We start from the raw sequence: 20,013 nt of genomic DNA on the forward strand, positions 1-20,013 counted from the left end.
CCATAACAAATGACACTCGAACCCATTATATCAATTGAATTATAATTAATGTATCTTAATAGTGTGAATAATATTGAGTTGGATGTTTACCTCTTTGAATGTAGACTCTTAATCCATGTACATATTATGTGTAATATTGAGTTAGGGGTTTAGATCCTTTAATTTCTGACGTTTTCGACACTTAATCATAGTATATATTATTCATAATATTGAATTGGGGGCTTAGCTACTTTAATGCATGACGTTGTCGACACTTAATCCATGTAAATATTATGAATAATATTGAGTTGGAGGCTTAGCTCCTTTAATGCTTGACGTTGTCGATACTGAATTCATGTAAATAAGTTATCTAATGTTTTAAGAATTAGCTCTGCTATCTTGTCTAACCGTCAGCGTTCCAAAACGCCACTCACCCGTACAAACTGATCATGTGCATGATTTTATAGTCATAATATGTTATTCTACAAAATAACGTACCTTCATAAATATTGTTATTTGTGACATTACCTTGTGTTTCGTGTTCACATTGGTAAATATTTGGAGATGTATTTACGGGACATTTTTAAGCTTACTGCTTAGATATTTTTTATGTCTCAGAACAGGTAATTAAAGTTCAATGACCGGATAATGTCCCTTAGACTAGGCGTCGCAGATTCGGTATGTTCGCTGTTCCCAATCTTCCCAAATACCGGACACAACTTGACCGACAGTGCTGGATTTGACTGAGGCTTGGGACTTTACGATCTAGGGAACCTCCAGCAAGGTGTATAATATTTTAGGTATTTGCTATAGGCCTGTACGCGCTCTGTAGTCTTAAACATCCGCCATCATCATGGGTTTTGCTTAAAGATACATTCTCGGGTACAAACCTTCGGCGTCACGCGTGCAGACACTCCTAATCGCCGGGCTGTCGATTAGGGAAACAATATATTCAGGGAATCCAGTATTATTCTAGTAAGATTGGATATTTCTTCTTTCCATATATACCAAAATTGCCATACTTTTATTGGAAATAACCACCCGATAAATACTTTTCTGGGGACGTAGCTTGAAGCGAGTTGGTTGACTATACTATAGCGATGGAATACTGAGCTTAAATTCTTACAATCATCTACTTCCAGACATATTATTATATCTTTAAATAACATAGCCAACCACGAGGCATCAACACTCGCACCCCTTTTCAATATAACCACCCAATACAACACACACACACCCTTTCAACATAACCACCCAAAATAACAGAAGATGTTTGATTCTCTTGTTTTTATTGATTGTTGTTAGTTTTAGCATACAACCATTCAAGATGTTCAGCCAATAAGAACATGGTCTACGTGTGGATTAGAGCCTGTAATAGAAAGATTATATTATTGTAAGTTCATCCCAGGGGAATGCATTGCTGCATATCTATTTAATTGCATCTATCATATACATAATTATATGGGATTGGCCTCCCAATTTTAGGCACTGGACCATCCTCGTATCTCGGAAAAGCCCTCTCAAACACCTGATCAACACTCATAATCGAAATCGACGCATGTAAACTGCGCTAGAAAAACTGGGTTTCACCAATTCTCCCCTCGGGTGGACTAATACTCGGGTTACCAATCTCAGCGCATGCGCCAAACGTGGCACATTGGATGATTAGAAGTGTTACATATTGCATTCCTGTAATAATAATAATAACCTTACTTATTAGTTCTAACGATTTTATGATTTCGTGCACATCCCTTTCTAGCGAATGCCATCGTCTTTAATATCATATTAATCTGTGTTCAGTTAAAACTATGCTTAATGAATCAAGCCAACCATATTTTTACTAGAAGTAGACGGGGGTAAACTAATTTGATAGCTCATCTGAACAAATTGACGCACGATATGCAACAGTTTTGCCATCCCTGCGATATCACCCTAGGTGAAAGCAAACATTAAGCCCGACATATTGGACTAACTCAATGGATGTAAATAAATGAATCGGGTACCGAGTAATTCAAATACTTACCAGAACCACTAAGATTAATCTTTAAATTGTTTCCATTTCCTCCCAAGCTAAAGTTTTGAGTATGAATCACATGACCATTATGACGTACCAATAATTTATAAGAACCTTTAAATGCTCGAATGTGAACGGTTTGACCATGACCTGTATTGTAAATAAAGCACCATCTGAATGCTGAATTCTTTATTCGTGTAGTCTACTGACTCATCAGATAACATATATACACGATGTACAGTTACATACAAACAATATATACATGATATTACAGTTACATACAAACAATATATACATGATATTACAGTTACATACAAACAATGTACAGCCAATATATACATATAACAGTTACATACAAAACAATATATATATAACAGTTACATACAAACCCCTCAAAAATAATAAAAATAAAATTAATAAAAAAATAATAATTTATAATTTTAAAACCACATAGAAATATACTGACCAATATTGTGACTTTCGTTGGTTCTCCAGGTTCGTTTCAACAGTTCCTGAACTTTTCGTCCAGCTGCATTCGGCTGTAACAAAATCCAGTATATTGTATAGCTAACAATGCTCGCAGATCTAACGCTGGGGAGAGAGGACGACACAGAGAGAGAGAGAGAGAGAGAGAGAGAGGGGGGGTTATCAATGGAAGAAAACGCAAGATCCGGAGAAACCCTCGAGTCTGGGCAGGTAACCATATTCATTGTCACGAACATGCGGGGAATATAAACCACGTCCTTGGACTCGGTGATATACTGTATGATCCAAAGCACACATGTTAAACCCTATACACCCCCCCCCCCCCCCCACACACACACACACACACAGCCCACCAACAGTGGTGTGCATTATTCAATAGTCACGGTTTTAACATCTTAGCGACATAACAACTACATAATGACTGTCTTCTGATTAATAGCCGTATTAACCGACTAGTAAACATTATTCATAAAAAATAAGTCTTGGATCTGTCTGTGACAAGATATGTTCATATATTCTTATGTAAAAGTCATTCTTCAGACCCGAAGACATCTAAGCGAGGGTATTTATAATCCCGGCCTTCGTCCAAAAGGTCAAGGCTAAACCGAATAGTCTTTCGTATAGGAGATGACCCACCTACTCTTCTCATGACCTTGAATGTTAACACCGTGTTTTAAATTGACATTTACATATCCAAGAACTTTGTTTATGCCTTTACTTCCCTTTTTATGCCTCCTTCATATGTAAATAATCTCAATTTAAATCAACCTGTTCATAATATCGTGTGAAATGTATTAGACATTAAAATTGTAGTAAACAACAAAAACATACCCACTGGTACACAGACAATTAGGGTGAATCATAAGGACGATACTTCCACTTACCGTGACATTGTTTCCGTTAGCAAGAGCGGCTTGAGGTCGCCAATGTCTGCCATCCCAGAATCCCCAGAACATAACTCCTTTAACTGCTGGGTGACTGAAGTATAATCTCATGAGATCTTCGTATTTCTGAGCCTTTTTATGTTCATCTGGTTCGGAAATATCCAACTCTGTGATCCAGATGGGTAAACCAACGGTAGCAATTTCATCTAATCGACGCTGAAAAAGTTATAGCCGTTTGTGGGTGTCGTGTCCCTTTGAAATGAAATGAAATGAAATGGAGTTTAACGTCCTACTCTTCTGCACCTAACCTGGGCTAATTGAAGACGGGCATACGCCATACAGTGTGCTATGAGGGAAATTTTGCCCGGGCTGCGGCGCTACGGCCTACTCTTATATCGAATTCCAACTGCCAAGGGATCTTTTACGTGCACGCCAATGTGTACACGGGACCTCGGTTTTTCGTCCCATCCGAACGACTAGGCAGCTGTCCTTGTCAGGCCCTCCGTTCTGCATCACTGACAAGGGGAAACCACGCCGGAAAATCGAGATGAACTTTCTCGGCCAATGCAGGGATCGAACAGTGTCCCTTTGAACTAGTCTTGTATGTGGATGTCGTGTCCCTTTAACCGTCGTACATAGCATTTTACCCGTGTTTGAATAATCGCGTAACACATTAGAAACTTGATCATAAAGGTTTTTGATAACTATTTCTACAACCTTGGGAACGCAATCTTTGTAAATACACTCACATTTCGTGATTTCCTGACGTTATATTTCGTGACATTTACACCCCCGCCCCCAATTAGATCTGACAGCATACACATGACTTTTTGCGCAAAAACACCTGGTCAGTCTACGACACACGAATAAAAGCTTGGAACTAAAAGCGTTTGAACATTTTAACAAGTGAAAACGTTGTTACTTAGCATTATTATTATTATGTTAGTATTGTAGTATTTTATCGTATGTGATAGTATTATTGTAATAAGTGGATACTTGATGTACTTACTTTGACACTAGAGACGTCCACGTAAGCTCCAAAATGACTCTGGATACCCATTCCACCAAGAGGAACACCAGATGCTTTAAACCAATAAGCTTGATCTACGTAAGCCTTGAGATATATAATTTGACAATTTACACATTAAAGTGGTATAGCGACATGTGTTATAGTAAACATGTTTTTCGTATAGACAGCTGAAACTATTTTGCTACTGTAACGTTGTTCCATTGAAATGAAATGAAAAGGGGTCAAACCCGCGACCGGTCTAATGAAGTCGGGCATACAGTGTGTTATCAGTTAAGCAAAAAAAAACAACAGCTCTTTCAAATAGTTTACACCGTTTTGCATGTATACCTAATCATTATCATTTAAACGAAATAAAACAGCTTTTTGTAATAATTTATATCGTTTTGCTTTCATACCTACCATTGTTGAACCACTGCTAGCTATGATATTATAGTCATTTAAATAACACTTTGCCGATGGGTCCAACTTTTTGGTTTCTCTGAACATCCATTGTGTTATATACTGATCATGCAGTTTATCTTCGTAGAAATGAAGATGGAGGTTTTCGTTGTTCACATCCCAGTGTCTAAATCTGAAATCAATTGAGTGGATGGGAAATGAAATGAAATGGAATGGATTTTAACGTCCTACTTTTTGCAGAGACTTGGCAAATGAACACGGGCATACGCCATAATAATGCGTTATTGTTTACTCTTGTTTCGAATTCCAACCTTTACCTAAAGGCCAATGTACAAACGGTACCTATGGTATTCGTCCTATCCGAACGATTAGACAATGCTCATGGTCACTCACGCCCTCCGCCCTACAGCATTGTAAAGGGGGGGGGGGGGAACTACGCTGGAAACGAACCAGAGACCTCCTGGCTAGCGAATTAGTGTCTTACTCCCAGATTAATTGGAGATGGTATAAATACTGGTATTTAATGACATATAAGAAATTATGTCGTCCGCTCTGCATCTACCATTATTTAAGTGAACTATAAAAGGTATAAATACGATTAAAATGGGTACATACTTTCCCTTGAAATGACCAACCATACCCTGGATGTGTTTCTCTAGCTCTGGTCTCAGTTGAGATCCGGACATAGATTTCTGCCAGTTGGGGACGAAATCACCTCCCCAGAATATGTTATGCCCCCTCATGATAATGCTGAAACAACAAAATAAAAAAGTCAATAAAAACACTTCTTCAAGGTAACAAATTATCACTTTGTGTGCAAATTATTTATAATATTTCAAATTTAATATTTCAATACCATTGTGTGTGTCCATCTACGAGCTTGCTCCATATATTGGTTGAAGTATTTTCCTGGTACTGGGAATAGCCTATTATTATATAACTATTTTCATATCAGTTAGAAACTAAATAACATATTTACCTTAAAGCAGCATGTTCTGATCTGATATAAGACTACATACCCTTTTGATTCCATCGACTTGACAGCACGAAGAGGAGTGTCATAGTTATAATTGCCCTGAAATACGGTGAAAATAATGATATGCTATGACCAGGAGCAATGATTCCTTCATAACCGTCGGTGACGTGGTGGCTACTCGATTGAACGTTCAGGAATTAAATTCTTTCAATTCCAAAAATAGTGTCAATGGAGTGAAAAGAAGCATTTCGGAGTACAGCGCATGTGCCGACTACATACATATATAGACCAATTATGACAATTGAAACATTTTGTTACTTAAAATACGTCGCGATTCTACACACACAACCTCAGCAGTCGGGACTGGCAGAACTGTGACAGGACTGAATTCCATATCACTTGATTACAATTCTGTCAATTCGAGACGTTCCGAACTGACAATCGAGCACTCCCCTAGTCGTGGTTGTGGTGGTCATTATATCCAGATTTAATATAAGGGGTTGGGGATTATAATCTTAAAAAGACATTCAGAAAGAAACTCCCTGAAAAGATACGATTAACCAGTATCCATGGCATATACAGGGGAGATCAGTCTCGCGAAGCTGGAATCAGACCACTATTTACATGTTATTGTTATGAATGTCCTTGTATACACTGTGTTGGTAGTTGTACCGATTTCATATTATTAGACTGAATTTCGTTTAAATTCAAGGCTACATTGGCATATAATCATACTGCGACTGACAATTGTCTTGTCTTAATAATGTGACGAATTATTGAAGAAAGCCTTACTTTAGATCCCTCGATAGCTCCCCATTTCATGGCATTTTCCAGAACAGCCCATTCAAAGATATCTTAGAAGAAGTTTTGATATGCTTTTTTGTTTCCATCGACGATCATATTAGCATCGACGGCGGAACCCCAGCCAAATTCACTCTTAGTTTGTTGAATCTAATTAAATAAAAAGATAAATAGTTTAGAATAATGGGGCTTAACATCATATACTTTTCGATATAATGCATCAATTGTGTGGAATACACTTTCAGAAAATATCCGACAATACGATTCTGTGTTAGTCATTAAATCCAAAGTGAAAACTTGCTTATTTAGACACTATCATTAACACCCCAAAGTCAGTGGCGGCGCCAGCCGTCGGTGATTGGAGGGGCAAAGCTGGGGCAAAGTCCAAGGTTAAGGGGGCAAAGGCACGAACTTCAACTAGGGGTAGGGGGCCTCCCTCAGAAAATTTTGAAAAACAAGTTGCCGGAAATGCAGCCTGGCAGTATTTCAGGCACTGATCAATGAGGTAAAGTGTCAAACGAACGGACTTGCGAATCACGACGAAGCCCACTCACGAGCGTCAAAGTAGGGAGTCCTCCCCCAGAAAATTTTGAAAAATAGACTGCCGGAAATGCTGTCTTACAGTATTCCCAGGCACCGATCGTCGAGATAAATAGATCTGACCAGATACCGTCCGTTGCCTGATCACTAGTTTATCCGACTAGAGAAGAAAATGTCAAACGAACGGACTTACGAACCTCAACGAATTCCCCTTGTGAGCGCCAAAGTAGCGAGTCCATTGGGGACCTCGCCAAGAAAATTTTGAAAAATAGACAGTCGGAAATGCTCTACAACATGCAAGTTTATGACTGAGTGGGGATGTGGGATTTATTCACCGTAGAAGGTATTGATTACCGAAACGTATCACAAATACTTTTTTTTATTTTCTAAAATTATTGTGGGGGGGGGGCAAACAGAGGGCAGACCAGATTAATGGGTGGGGGGGGCAAATGCCCCCCCTTGTCCCCCCCCCTCCCTGGCGCCGCCACTGCCCAAAGTGAGAACATTTTCTAGCGCCTAGTGCATTCCCTAGTGGATAAAATAGTTACGCGATACAAATATTATTATTATTATTCTTGTTTGAACCAACTTGGCTAGTCAAGACGGGGATATGCCATACAGATGAGTAAAATGTATTTCGAAACCGTGTTAGAATTAATATATAATATTCTTATAAAGGTAACAACACTACTAGACGAACACACTCGTGTCCACGCTAACTTACGTGTTCACACTAACATAAGTGTGCACACTAACAATAAACAATACAAACAAAATCCTGACCATTCATTTTGTAAACAGTTTCAAGCTGAGCTTTGTCATACATTGTGGTGATTTGGAACGTTGTTACGGCCTCCGTGGTGACTCGATCATAACTCTACGCAATGCAATTGTGGAAATATTGTCGGTGCGTGACTAAGTTCATAATGAAGGATAGCCAAATCACAATCCGTTCACAGAATAGGCTGGGTTGCTTCCACGTAACTTGGTCAGTTCGGTTTTCTGTTTTTAGAAGATAACCCTGAACCAATAAGTTTGACAATTACCTCAACTTGAAGTCCAGACGGGTTGGCACTGCCAGTCAAGCTTTAAAACAAATAGACATTTTATTTACAACTATCATTAGATTAAATAACGTAGCATCGATAAAAGGATTTTGGCAGCCAGACGCGTTCCCCAGTCTACGCTAGAATTATTTACTGTTACTCATCGTATTCCCCTTTGATTTTAAGAGCTGTATTATCAAAGCCGTACCTTGAGAATGTACATATATCTGTACGCATTAGTCACAAGGTCATTCTTTCACATCAGAAATAATAGTGCGGTGCAAGCCTAATTAAAATCTTAGATCCCCTCCCGCTCTAGCCTCAAGCTTAGTCACACCACAGCAATTAAATAGTGCGGACATTAGGGATGAATATCTATTTGGAAAACAATTAACCTGATGGCCAAGTTGGCTTTTCGAAGATGGTCAATCCTTTGGTTGGCTTCATTGGCGAAATTTGATAAATAAGCAACTTCGTCCATTTGAGCATCATCAATATGATAGTTTACTCCGGCTTCAGGAATTTGAACATAAAATCTAATACTCTTGACTGCAAAAAATGATGGAAGCACATTTATAATCTGTTACTGTATTTCTGATACTGCAGCTAAAATTTGTACACTACAATTACTTCATTTTAGTAACATTTGTTCACAAAAATTACCTTCCAAAACTACCAATTTCAAGATCGATAATATTTGGGTTCCGTGTTTAGAATGTCGACAGTTCTATAGAGACGGTCAGGTCTAATATTAGGGCCAACTGCAGGGCTAGGTCTTGGGTTAGGATTAGCGCAGGTGACCTTAATATTTATTTTTAACCCTAACAGACCAACCATCTTGGAATTGTTGTGTCATATCACAAAAGTCCGTAACTCAATGCGCATGTGTCCAAGGAACATACATGCAACGGGTCATTCTTTGGATTTTATCGACGAATGTCGCCCCCAGGAAGAGCAACACAATGAGTAGTGGTTCGAGAGCTGTTCCCAGTCCAAACAATATGGCTGCTCTCAAGATAATCTGTTTATTTTTTTAGGGGTTTAATTTGTTCTCTTTTATCTTTTCACCTAAATATGAAACTATAAAGTTCATTACGGTCATATTCCAGCTTCTGAATGCCAATTTCAAATGTACGTCTCAAAAATACTTACTGTTTCCTGCAACATAATGATCTCCGCCAACTAGATACCACCTACCAGGAAAAACGTAATTTGTTTCGCCAACTTGTTGATACTCATGTTGTCCTGTATTTTACAATATCATTATATATTATTGTATCTCATATGATTTATATATCAAAAGATAAAAAAAAGACCTTTCTTGTGATTATTTCATTTATGAATAAAACTAAACAGATACTACAGATTCCGTATTTTAAAATATCTATGATTTTATCTCATTGGGATATTCTCAAATTTAGACCCCACCCCCATCGTTATGTTTATTCTGAACAATGGCATATGGTGTAGATACAAAAAGGCAATCTTCCCAAATATGGAACCCGAGACTCCTCTTATTATATTTATGAACAAAACAAAACACCTATTGAATATATTTAATCAAAATGGGCGAAGGGTTGACGGTTGAGGACGCTTGTTGCGGGAGCTGAATCAATATGATTCCTGGTTCTTGCTAAGTCTTATACTGTCATATAGAATTACTTCGATGCCCTGCAGTGTTAGCTGTAAGCCGACATTCACGTAACCAGACTTGGCACCAAAAAAGTTCTTGCTGCATCTTAATTGTAAGACTACCACTCCCATCAGTCGGGCTAATCAGGATTTTCCGGCATGGTTTCCTCCTTGTCAGTGGTACAGGACATAGACCGTGCCAAGGGACAGTGTATAGTCATTCGGATGGGACGAAAAATCCGAGGTCCCGTGAACACATTGCCGTGCACGTAAAATATCCCTTGGCAGTTGGAATTTGATAAAAGAGTAGGCATCTTTCCTTGCCAAATCTCCCTCATAGCGCACCGTATGGCGTATACCGGTCTTCATTATCCCAGTCGGTGCATAGCCCTCTATCTATATACGGCTTTGAATCGGAGCAGAATATGACGTTAAATCCAATTTCATTTCCCGCCACACAGTTTCTGTAAATACATTTATCTAAAACAAAATAAGCTATTGGAATAGAAATGGGAATCTTATTTACCATTGTTATGAAGAATATCGATCTGGCCCTGAACATTATGATACCATTTTCCATTTGCGGTATTGTCGATTTTTACCCACACTTTAAAGTAATAATAATGTCCACCAGAAACATGAACTTCTTGAGACGCTCCAGAAAAGTCATGATGTCTAAATAGATGAAATGTAAATTTGAAATAGTATTTTTTAAACAAATATATAAATCCAGCCTAATCTATTACGTCTCATGAGAAACGGTTTTAATCGGTCAGCAGCTTTATGGTCTTCATATAATAAAATGAAATGAAATGTTGTTTAACGTCCTACGCTTCTGCACCTAACCTGGGCTAATTGAAGACGGGCATATGCCATACAGTGTGCTATGAGGGAAATTTTGCCCGGGCAGCGGCGCTACGGCCTACTCTTATATCGAATTCCAACTGCCAAGGGATCTTTTACGTGCACGCCAATGTGTACACGGGACCTCGGTTTTTCGTCCCATCCGAACGATTAGGCAACTGTCCTTGTCAGGCCCTCCGTTCTGCATCACTGACAAGGGGAAACCACGCCGGAAAATCGAGATGAACTTTCTCGGCCAATGCAGGGATCGAACACCCGACCTCCAGGCTAGCGAGCCAGCACCTTACCCACTTAGCCACGTGATCCCCGTCATATAATAAAACAGAAGATAAAATTGCTTAACATTAATAATGCGCCTCAATGTATAAAATATTATCTGTAAACATACTTCTATGGATATCGATGGATAAAATACGTGCGGGGGGGGGGGGATATGGTTAACACGTGGGCGTTGGATCAGAAGGTCTGCCATTGAGTCAAGGGCCGTGATGTCAATTCCCCGCTTGTATGTGACAAGGGGTGTGGTAGCCTGTCCAACCCCATGGGTTTTCCCCTGGTCCCCTGGTGTCAAAATAACATTGCTTGTGTCGAGTGGACATTAACGCCCACTCTATTTCAGTCTTAAATTGGATAGTAGTGTGATTCTCAATAATCCACAAACAAATTCTTGGTATGGCGATGGGTAACAATGCGTCACCACAATTAAGGAATATAAACAATCGGATTTCTTCAGGAAAAATTATACTCAATTATAGAAATTGACCATGGCGTGGATTACAGGTTATATTTAGAAAACCAGTTGAAACGATTACTAGACGATGTATTTTGTATTTGGAATGCTCGACGAATTGGCAACGCAACATTTCAGATTTGCAACAAATAATGAATAATTTAGATCCAGATATCAAATTCACAATTGAAACGAACGATCTGCCAATCTCATTTTTCGTGATCAAATAAGTTCTAAAACCGGCAATGAAATTAAATTTGGGTTTGTTTCACATATTATCTACCTTATCAAAGCCTACCACGTTTTGTTATCTCAAGGCCGTAAAATATACACCTGTCACCGTTTAAATATTGTAAACTCATTTAAAGGGACTATCCCTTATTTGAACAGAGTCTCAAAACAAAAGTCTGAGAATGTATGAAATTTAAACGCCAAAATATAGAGGGATGGTGTATTGACCGTATCTCAAAATTTCAGCTCAAAATATTAAGTCGTTTGGACCTGACCGTCAAAACTGCTTATCCGGACACGTAACCCTTTTAAGATTTCGGGTCAATTTTTTCGTTGGGAGACCTGATAATTGATTCCCGTTCATTGAGAGGTCTATACAGTGAATGACCCAAATGCTGTACTTGATAATGAAAGGTAAATTTCACCTACACATTATTTATATACAAAAAATGTCTGGTTTTATCTAGACACCGCATAATACAGCTTGGGACACCGGTCTCCATTTCCAGATGAAGACTGACAGGTTTCAGTTATTTGAAAACTTATCACAAATATTGAGTTAGTTTTTCGGCCCTTAGGTAGAGGATTTTAAGGGATTTTAAAACAAAATTAAACAGTTTTATTCTTCAAAATATTATCGGGATTAGCCCTTTAAAATGAACACCCGTTGGTATGTGGACATGTGTAATTAATGCCCGTTGGCAGCTAGAAGGGATGTGACTTCAACCGGAAGGCCACTACTGTCGTTTCTCCATCGCACTGTGCAGTTAACGTGTCGAGTATTTGCAAGGATCAAATACCCACTGTCAGATGAAATTGGGATATCTTCAGAGCAATAGCCCCCCCACCCCCCAATAACCACACACACACACACACCCCTCACAGTGTTATATCCCATGAGAATACTTTATGTTCCAGAAATGATGAAATGCTAATTTGAGTACACGTACCGTCCAGCAACATGGTAACTATGGGAACCACTTCGCTTGTCTGAAGACAGTGATCCACTGCAATCTGAGCAGGTCCAACTATTGGTGCTTTCAAGTCCAGGGTTTTGAAACAGATTTTGTCCTGCCAAGATACCTGGAAGAATCAGGAGACCAAGCAACATATTGCCTCGGACATCCATGTTGACGAACTGTGCCTGCACAATTGACTGGACCTTTAAATACGTCAAGATAAAGCTGATAAGAACAAAAGGTCGGGCATTAGTTTTAATCCAGTGAACCCAGTGACGTAAGTGGGTCGAATGCGTTTTCACAGAACTATCTACCCATTTCGAGGATTGGTGCCTGCGGTAGTGAGTAAACACAATTTCATTTATCGATAGTTGGGGACCCGGTAACTTTGATTATGTTTATGCGAGACTGGTTTCAATACAATACCTGTTCTACAACGGTTACGAAGAGTGGTAACCAATTGGAATGGTTAATATACTTCGAACATTGATTCTATATCTTTTGATACAATAACGTCAATGCAAATATCGGACCCAAAACTACATATTGCAAGATATTGGGTTGAGAATGATAAAAAGTCTACAAAAGATGTATTGTGTCACCTTTGGATCTCTTTGAATAGGAAAAACCCAAAACTATATAACAAAGCGCATTATTAGTGAGCTACATAAACAAGCACCATTGTCGCTAATAGTGTGATCATTATGTCAGCCTAAACTCATTAATTTTCGATCAACAGGTATATTTTGATCAAAGATTTATTTAACAAATTAAATTGTCTTTGTATAGCCAGTCACAAACTGTATCGCATCGGTGATAATCAACTTTTCAATGAGGATATCTGTAGACTTCTTTCGTTGAACTGTGAGTGTTAAATAGATAATCCGTTTTATTGCAATACGTTTCTCAAACTGAAGGTTTGTTGCGAAACCGACACCAGAATAAGCAAGTGGGTAGGGTATAGTGGAGTATATGTCTTCGGGGAACTATTTTGTTGAAAACATTGACCAGAGAAGAGAATGTGATAAACCCATCATCTCCCTAAACCCTTGTTGACATCCCTGGCATTAGGTTGTGATTTTCCAATACAATTACTATGTATGTTGCCATCGGGACATTTAATCATGCTAAATGAAGTAATTATCACATTTGTTAAAATATTTTATTTTTCATTTATTATCCAATCAACACTTGGTCAACGTGCGGATTTGAACCTGAAAGAAATAAAAATCTTTTTTTAATTTTATGTTATTACACAAGTTGTACCTTTCAAAAACAAAACCATTCTTAATCAAAGTAGTGCGTTATGTGTGAGTGGGGGGGGCGCGTTTATGAATAATCTACCTGTCTGTGACTAATTGAGAATCATGGCTAATTTTTTCAGAGCATTGATAATACCCATCTGGTGTATACTTAGACTATTGCCATTATTTCCTGACTGTACCATTATTTCCCGAATGTAAATGAAATGAAATGAAAGGGAGTTTAACGGAATACTGTTCTGCTCCGAACTGGGCTAATGAAGACGGGCATACGCCATACAGTGTGCTATGAGGGAAATTTTGCCCGGACAGCGGCACTACGGTCTACTCTTATATCGAATTCCAACTGTCGGGGGATTTTTTACTTGCACGCCAATGTGTACACGGGACCTCGGTTTTTGTCCCATGCGAACGACTAGACAGCTGCCCGTGTGGGGCCCTCCCTCCTGCATCACTGCCAAGGGGGAACCACTCCGGAATTATGGATGAACTTTCTCGGACAATGCAGAGATCGAACACCCAACCTCCAAGCTAGCGAGCCGTCCTACCCACTTAGCCACCGTGTGACCCCCCCCCCCCCCCACGACTGTAAAGATATCGGTACGAATAACTGTATCAATATGATGTTCGAGAAATTGATAAGATCCTTTAAAAGCTGTGCTGTTGACTGGCCTTCTTTGACTTATGTGATTTGATTTTTCAGATCATACCTAACACCTACCTGTACCACTGAGGTTTATTTTTAAACTATTACCACCTTCGCCCACTGTAAAATTCTCAGTATGAATAATTTTACTATTATGGTGTACCAGCAATTTATAAGATCCTTTGAAAGCTCTGGTGTTGACTGGGTGGTCATGGCTTATTCTATGTAATTCGTTGGTTCTCCAAGTATGCTTCAAGAGTTCTCGTATTTTGATACCAGCTGCATTGGGCTGCAAAATATTAAGCATATTCACATGTTTCAATAACACTAGAAAGAGAAGGAGAGGAGTGGAATTTTGAAATGTTATTCGTTGGATCTCTAGGCGTGCCTGAGCAGTTCCCGTATTTTGATGCCGGCTGCAAAATGTTAAATTTTAAGCATATTCCAGTTTTACATTCCTACTAGTAAGAGGAAGCGGGGGTGGAGTGTTGGTCGAAGCAAATGGTTTGACTCTCTTTAAACCATCTTGACGGAATGTAACAAAGGACCAGAAAGGTGGAAAGACTAGACCGTTGGAAAGAAAAGAACAATTCTAGACACTGATGACTTTATTTAAGATTAGAATTCTTTCTAAATTTTTATGAGACCAATAAAATGAAATGTCCTACTTGTCTGTACCGACTGGGCTAATGGTGTCGGTGAGACCTATTCATGCACAAGACTACACTGGTTATTTTGCATAGCTTGAAATCTTTTACAGGCTAGAACACGTAAAACGATGATGGGTATAATCATCTAGACACTTGCTATTCATTACGAATCAGATACAAAAGACGCATTAAAACAACTGGAATAAAATAGGTACGTTAATCTTTGAATCAGAGATTGAACATAGTATAACACAAGACAATGGCTATCACCATACACAAGACGTACCGTAACGTTGACGCCATTGGCAAGAGCTGCCTGTGGACGCCAATGACGACCATCCCAGTAGTGCCAGATCATAACGCCTTTAACGGCCGGGTGACTAAAGTAAAGTGATAACAAATCAGTGTATTTTTGAGCTTTTTTATATTGATCTGGTTCATTTATATCCAATTCTGTAATCCATATTGGATATCCCAGTGCAGCCACTTCGTCCAATCGACGCTGTAAACAGAACATTGATCTTGTTAAATGACTGGTCATCCGGGCTATATTGCCACAGACATATGATGATATTTACGAGACAGGTTAAACCTTTATCACAAGAACATATTTATACAAATAAATAAAAACGATCAACGCGGATAGTATGTTAAATTTAAACCAAACTGTTAGAATTAAGTATAGCTTATGACATATAGATCCCTGGTTTGTACAGGGAGATGAAGCAACAATCGGGTGTCAAGGTTTGACAAGATGCCATACTATTTAGTAGAAAAAAGTCAATATAACCTTTGCTTCAGGAATATGACTTAATATATCATACAATACACAATCAACAAATATAAAAATGGATTGTAGGGAAGTATTCCAACAGTGTTTCATAAGGAACATTGTAAAAAACGAAAAAAATATCAAATAAATTGTCGGCTAATATGTGAGAAATGTTATTCACCAAATAACTGAGGCACTTTTGGACTCTTTCATTTAATTAAATAACTATACTGTGATGTGGTTTTCCAATGTTAACATGGCTATCTGTTCAAACTTGGTCATGGCGTGTTCAAGGCTGTCAACAAAATGCATGCAGATAGTTAATTCACCAATAGAGCAAGAGAGAAACGGGGTTTAACGTCCATTGGACACAAAAGCGTTAGACCACACAGTCAGCTACTTCCCCCCGCAATCACCAATCAATATTACCTTATTTATTTCTAGATCAACGTCTGGACCAAAATGGCTCTGTATACCAATACCACCAACTGGTATACCAGAATCTTTATACCACTTGATTCGATCCACATACGACTGTAAGTAAAAGTAATTGTAGAATTTCCAATTTAACATCTACGATGAAGTAAGTAACACTGCTAAATGACAACATGCGATAACGATTGACAATAAAGTGGTAATTGTATATTATTATTTGTGACAATATCCTTACCATTGTTGCTTTACTAGACGATACCACATTATAGTCATTCAAATAACAAGCCGTAGTTGTATCCAGTCTGTGAGTTTCATTAAACATCCACTGTGTTATATATTTATCATGGAAGATATCTTCATACAGATGATTGTGAATATTTTCATTGTTAACATCCCAGTGTTGAAACCTTTAGTTAATAGAACGTTAAAATGATATAAAAAAAACAATTTTTGTATAGTGAATAAAGGTAAACGGAAATAAAAATAGAAGTTTAACACTCCCCAATTTGGGCACCATATTTGGACATTTGCATCTTCAGGAAACTTGGGCGTGTATAATAGCCTGGTATAACGATGTGGTTAAAATCAATGTTATTCAAACCTTCTTGTTTAAAACGAACCCGCGAGCTATTAACACATTTATATGTAAAACAACATTTAGTTACTAATCGGGCGGAGGGGCTAACAAGAACATTTGTCTAGTCGTTCGGATGGGACAAAAAACCGAGGTTCCGTGTTCACTTTGGCGTGCACGTAAAAGATCCCTTGACAGTTGAAATTCGTTATTAGAGTAGGCCGTAGTGCCTTTGTCTGGGCAAAATTTCCCTCATAGCGCACACTGTATGGCGTATGCCCGTCTTCATTAGCCCAGTTCGTAGCAAAACAATAGGACGTTAAACCCCATTTCATTTCATTTCATAGTTACTAATCTTCAATTCTGAATGACCATCTGTATCGAAATGTTAATATTAGCCGTGTAATTTTGTTGTGTTTTCTTTGCATGATTTGTTGAATAATCACCCACAATTTAAATATGCTTAAGGCAACTTAGTAATGTCGCGTATAGTCTGAACACTGTTGAACGCGAGTCTTCGTCACATGAACCATGTCTCGGGAGACATGCCAACCTCCTATAGATTCCACGGGGCGGATGAAGTTGTTTCGTATTGCTCTCGCAAATCCTCAAATAGAATGCAAACAATCGTGTTCTTTTGACAAATACGTACATTTTGATTGAGTGTAAGCATCTCGTGGAAGGGTGTTAAGTCGCATTTAGATACACGGATTTTCTTTTAAAAAAAAGAAACGCGTATTTATTATATATATTTTTTGGTATGTATATGTACCATGTTCATTTTAACACTTTGAATATTGTGATATTTGCTTTAATTCTAACAAAATTATTTTAATATGCACAAACGTGTTTGTATTGTGATATCATTTAGCCGGTATCGTATTTCAACAGATGTTTGGTGCAATATAATCCGGTTGCAGTTGATGTGCTATAACACTATATCTAATAAGCACTCAATTTCTGGATGGTTAGTAAATATTAAATAGTGAATATTGTAGTAAATTAAGCTACTTACTTTCCCTTGAAATGAGTTGTCATACCCTGTATGTGTTTTTCTAATTCGGGTTTAATTTCGGCTGCCGTCATCGTTTTCTGCCATCTTGGAAGATGCTTAAGACCTCCCCAAAATATATTATGACCTCTCATCAGTATTCTAAAATAAGAGAAGAACAGGTTATAAGAGAAATCGGTATTGAAAATATGAATAATGAAAAATGAAATGAAATAGGGTTTAACGTCCTACTGTTCTACTCCGAACTGGGCTAATGAAGACGGCAATATGCTATACAGTGTGATACGAGGGAAATTGTGCCCGGACAGCGACACTACAGTCTACTCTTATATTGAATTCCAACTGTGAAGAGATCTTTTAAGTGCACGCCAGTGTGTACACAGGACCTCGGTTTTCGTCCCATCCGAACGATTAGACAGCTGTCCTTGTCAGGCCCTCCGTCCTGCACCACAGACAAGGGAGAACCACGCCGGGAAATCTGGATGAACTTTCTCGGCCAATGCAGGGATCGAACACGCAACCTCCTGACTAGCGAGCCAGCGTCTTATGAACATGTTAAAAGTAATGACAACATGTTCTGGACTTTTTGTGGGCGGTTTACGTTCGTCAGACGGATAGATATATGAAATGCAAATAAGTCTCATCACACTTCAACTCCAACCGGACTATTTTGCTCTAGATAGGGTCAAATGCGATTATATGATTAGAAAGAGGTGCAATCTTTGCGGTGATGCCAGCTCACCAAGTCGGTCATGCAAAGATCTGGATAAACTAACACTGCATAGGATACACATTCACTGTTGAAGAACGGTATTAAAATATATTCCTACCCTTTGGACTCCATGATATTGATGGTTTTGAGTGGTTTATCATAGTTGTAATGCCCCTGTACAAAAACAGATATTTGAGTTTCAAGAAAGTTACATCACACAAATCATAAAATAATAATTATGATAATAACAGGTGTGAAATGAATAGCATCGCGTTAGCTAAGGATGGGTGATTGATTGTCGTCTTGCAATTAGGGCTCAGCTATATAATGTTTGACCTCAGGTCGGACTTGCTACATAGTATTGTCATCCAACCCTGATAAGGCTGTTACCACGGTGCTTAGTTAATAAAACTCTAATAGTCCAGCAATACCCAAACTGTTAGCATGGGACAAAGTATGAGTAATAATACACTAATCATTAAACCCTGACAAGGCTGCTACCACGGTGCTTAGTTAATAAGACATTAATAGTCCAGCCCTACCCAAACTGTTAGCATGGTCTTTAGTATTAATAGCAAGGCTATAATAATATAACCCCTCTCCAGCCATTAGCATGTTAACTATCCTTTAAGGAGAAAATTGAATGAAATGGGGTTTAACGTCCTACTGTTCTGCTCCTATACTGGGCTAATGAAGACGGCCATACGCCATACAGTGTGCTATGAGGGAAATTTTGCCCGGGCAGCGGCACTATCGCCTACTCTTATATCGAATTCCAACTGCCAGGGGATCTTTTACGTGCATTCCAATATATACACGGGACCTCGGTTTTTCGTCTCATCCGAAGGATTAGACAGCTGTCCTTGTCAGGCCCTCCGTCCTGCATCACTGACATGGGGAAACCACGCCGGAAAATCTGGATGAACTTTCTCGGCCAAAACAGGGATCGAACACCCGACCTCCAGGCTAGCGAGCCAGCGTCTTACCCACTTACAGCACTCATTGCATCATTATACAATTGTTGGCTTGATAGCAATAATTAAATCCTCACCAATTTGGTGGTATGTTTTTTTAGAAACAATAATCATTGTTACCATTGATGGATAATGTAAAGGCGTGGTTATGATGGTAATGATGAACTGATAATTAAATTTTCTCAAGCTGTCACCATTGGAACATAAGCTGTGTCATTGAGTCAAGTAGCGTGGTTTCGATTCCCCGCTTGTCCAACCTCGTGTTTTTTCCCAGGGTCCTCCAGTGTCCTCCCACTTCTAAAGACCCCTTAGCGCTAGCGAATTATTGAAATAAAATTGAACCATATATTAGTCCCAAAATTACGTGGTTGTATCGGGTGGACGCTAAACTCCATTTCTAAAATG

General features: G+C 38.7%; 2 protein-coding genes and 1 long non-coding RNA gene across 3 annotated transcripts in view; 1 reads left to right on the forward strand and 2 right to left on the reverse strand.

Annotated features, from left to right (window-relative positions):
* The window catches only part of LOC126828632 (hemicentin-1), a 280,950-nt gene that overhangs the window by 174,007 nt on the left and 86,930 nt on the right, over positions 1 to 20,013 (forward strand). The window lies entirely within an intron of this gene.
* Positions 1,252 to 8,180, reverse strand: LOC126828718 (anti-sigma-I factor RsgI6-like). The gene is made up of 10 exons (XM_050558687.2): positions 8,156 to 8,180; positions 6,561 to 6,719; positions 5,812 to 5,867; positions 5,408 to 5,542; positions 4,793 to 4,964; positions 4,373 to 4,477; positions 3,364 to 3,579; positions 2,460 to 2,532; positions 2,003 to 2,143; positions 1,252 to 1,348 (listed from the first exon to the last, which is right to left on the reverse strand). The coding sequence occupies exons 2-10, from the start codon at positions 6,588 to 6,590 to the stop codon at positions 1,311 to 1,313; spliced, it is 966 nt and encodes a 321-aa protein (XP_050414644.1). The 5' UTR covers positions 6,591 to 6,719; positions 8,156 to 8,180; the 3' UTR covers positions 1,252 to 1,310.
* Positions 8,555 to 12,725, reverse strand: LOC126828753 (uncharacterized). Its single transcript, XR_007683228.2, has 4 exons — positions 12,563 to 12,725; positions 10,314 to 10,462; positions 9,308 to 9,400; positions 8,555 to 8,704 (listed from the first exon to the last, which is right to left on the reverse strand). It is a non-coding gene; the product is annotated as an uncharacterized LOC126828753 (long non-coding RNA).

Source organism: Patella vulgata, chromosome 1 (genome assembly GCF_932274485.2).
Source record: "Patella vulgata chromosome 1, xgPatVulg1.2, whole genome shotgun sequence".
Taxonomy (NCBI): Eukaryota; Metazoa; Mollusca; class Gastropoda; family Patellidae; genus Patella; species Patella vulgata.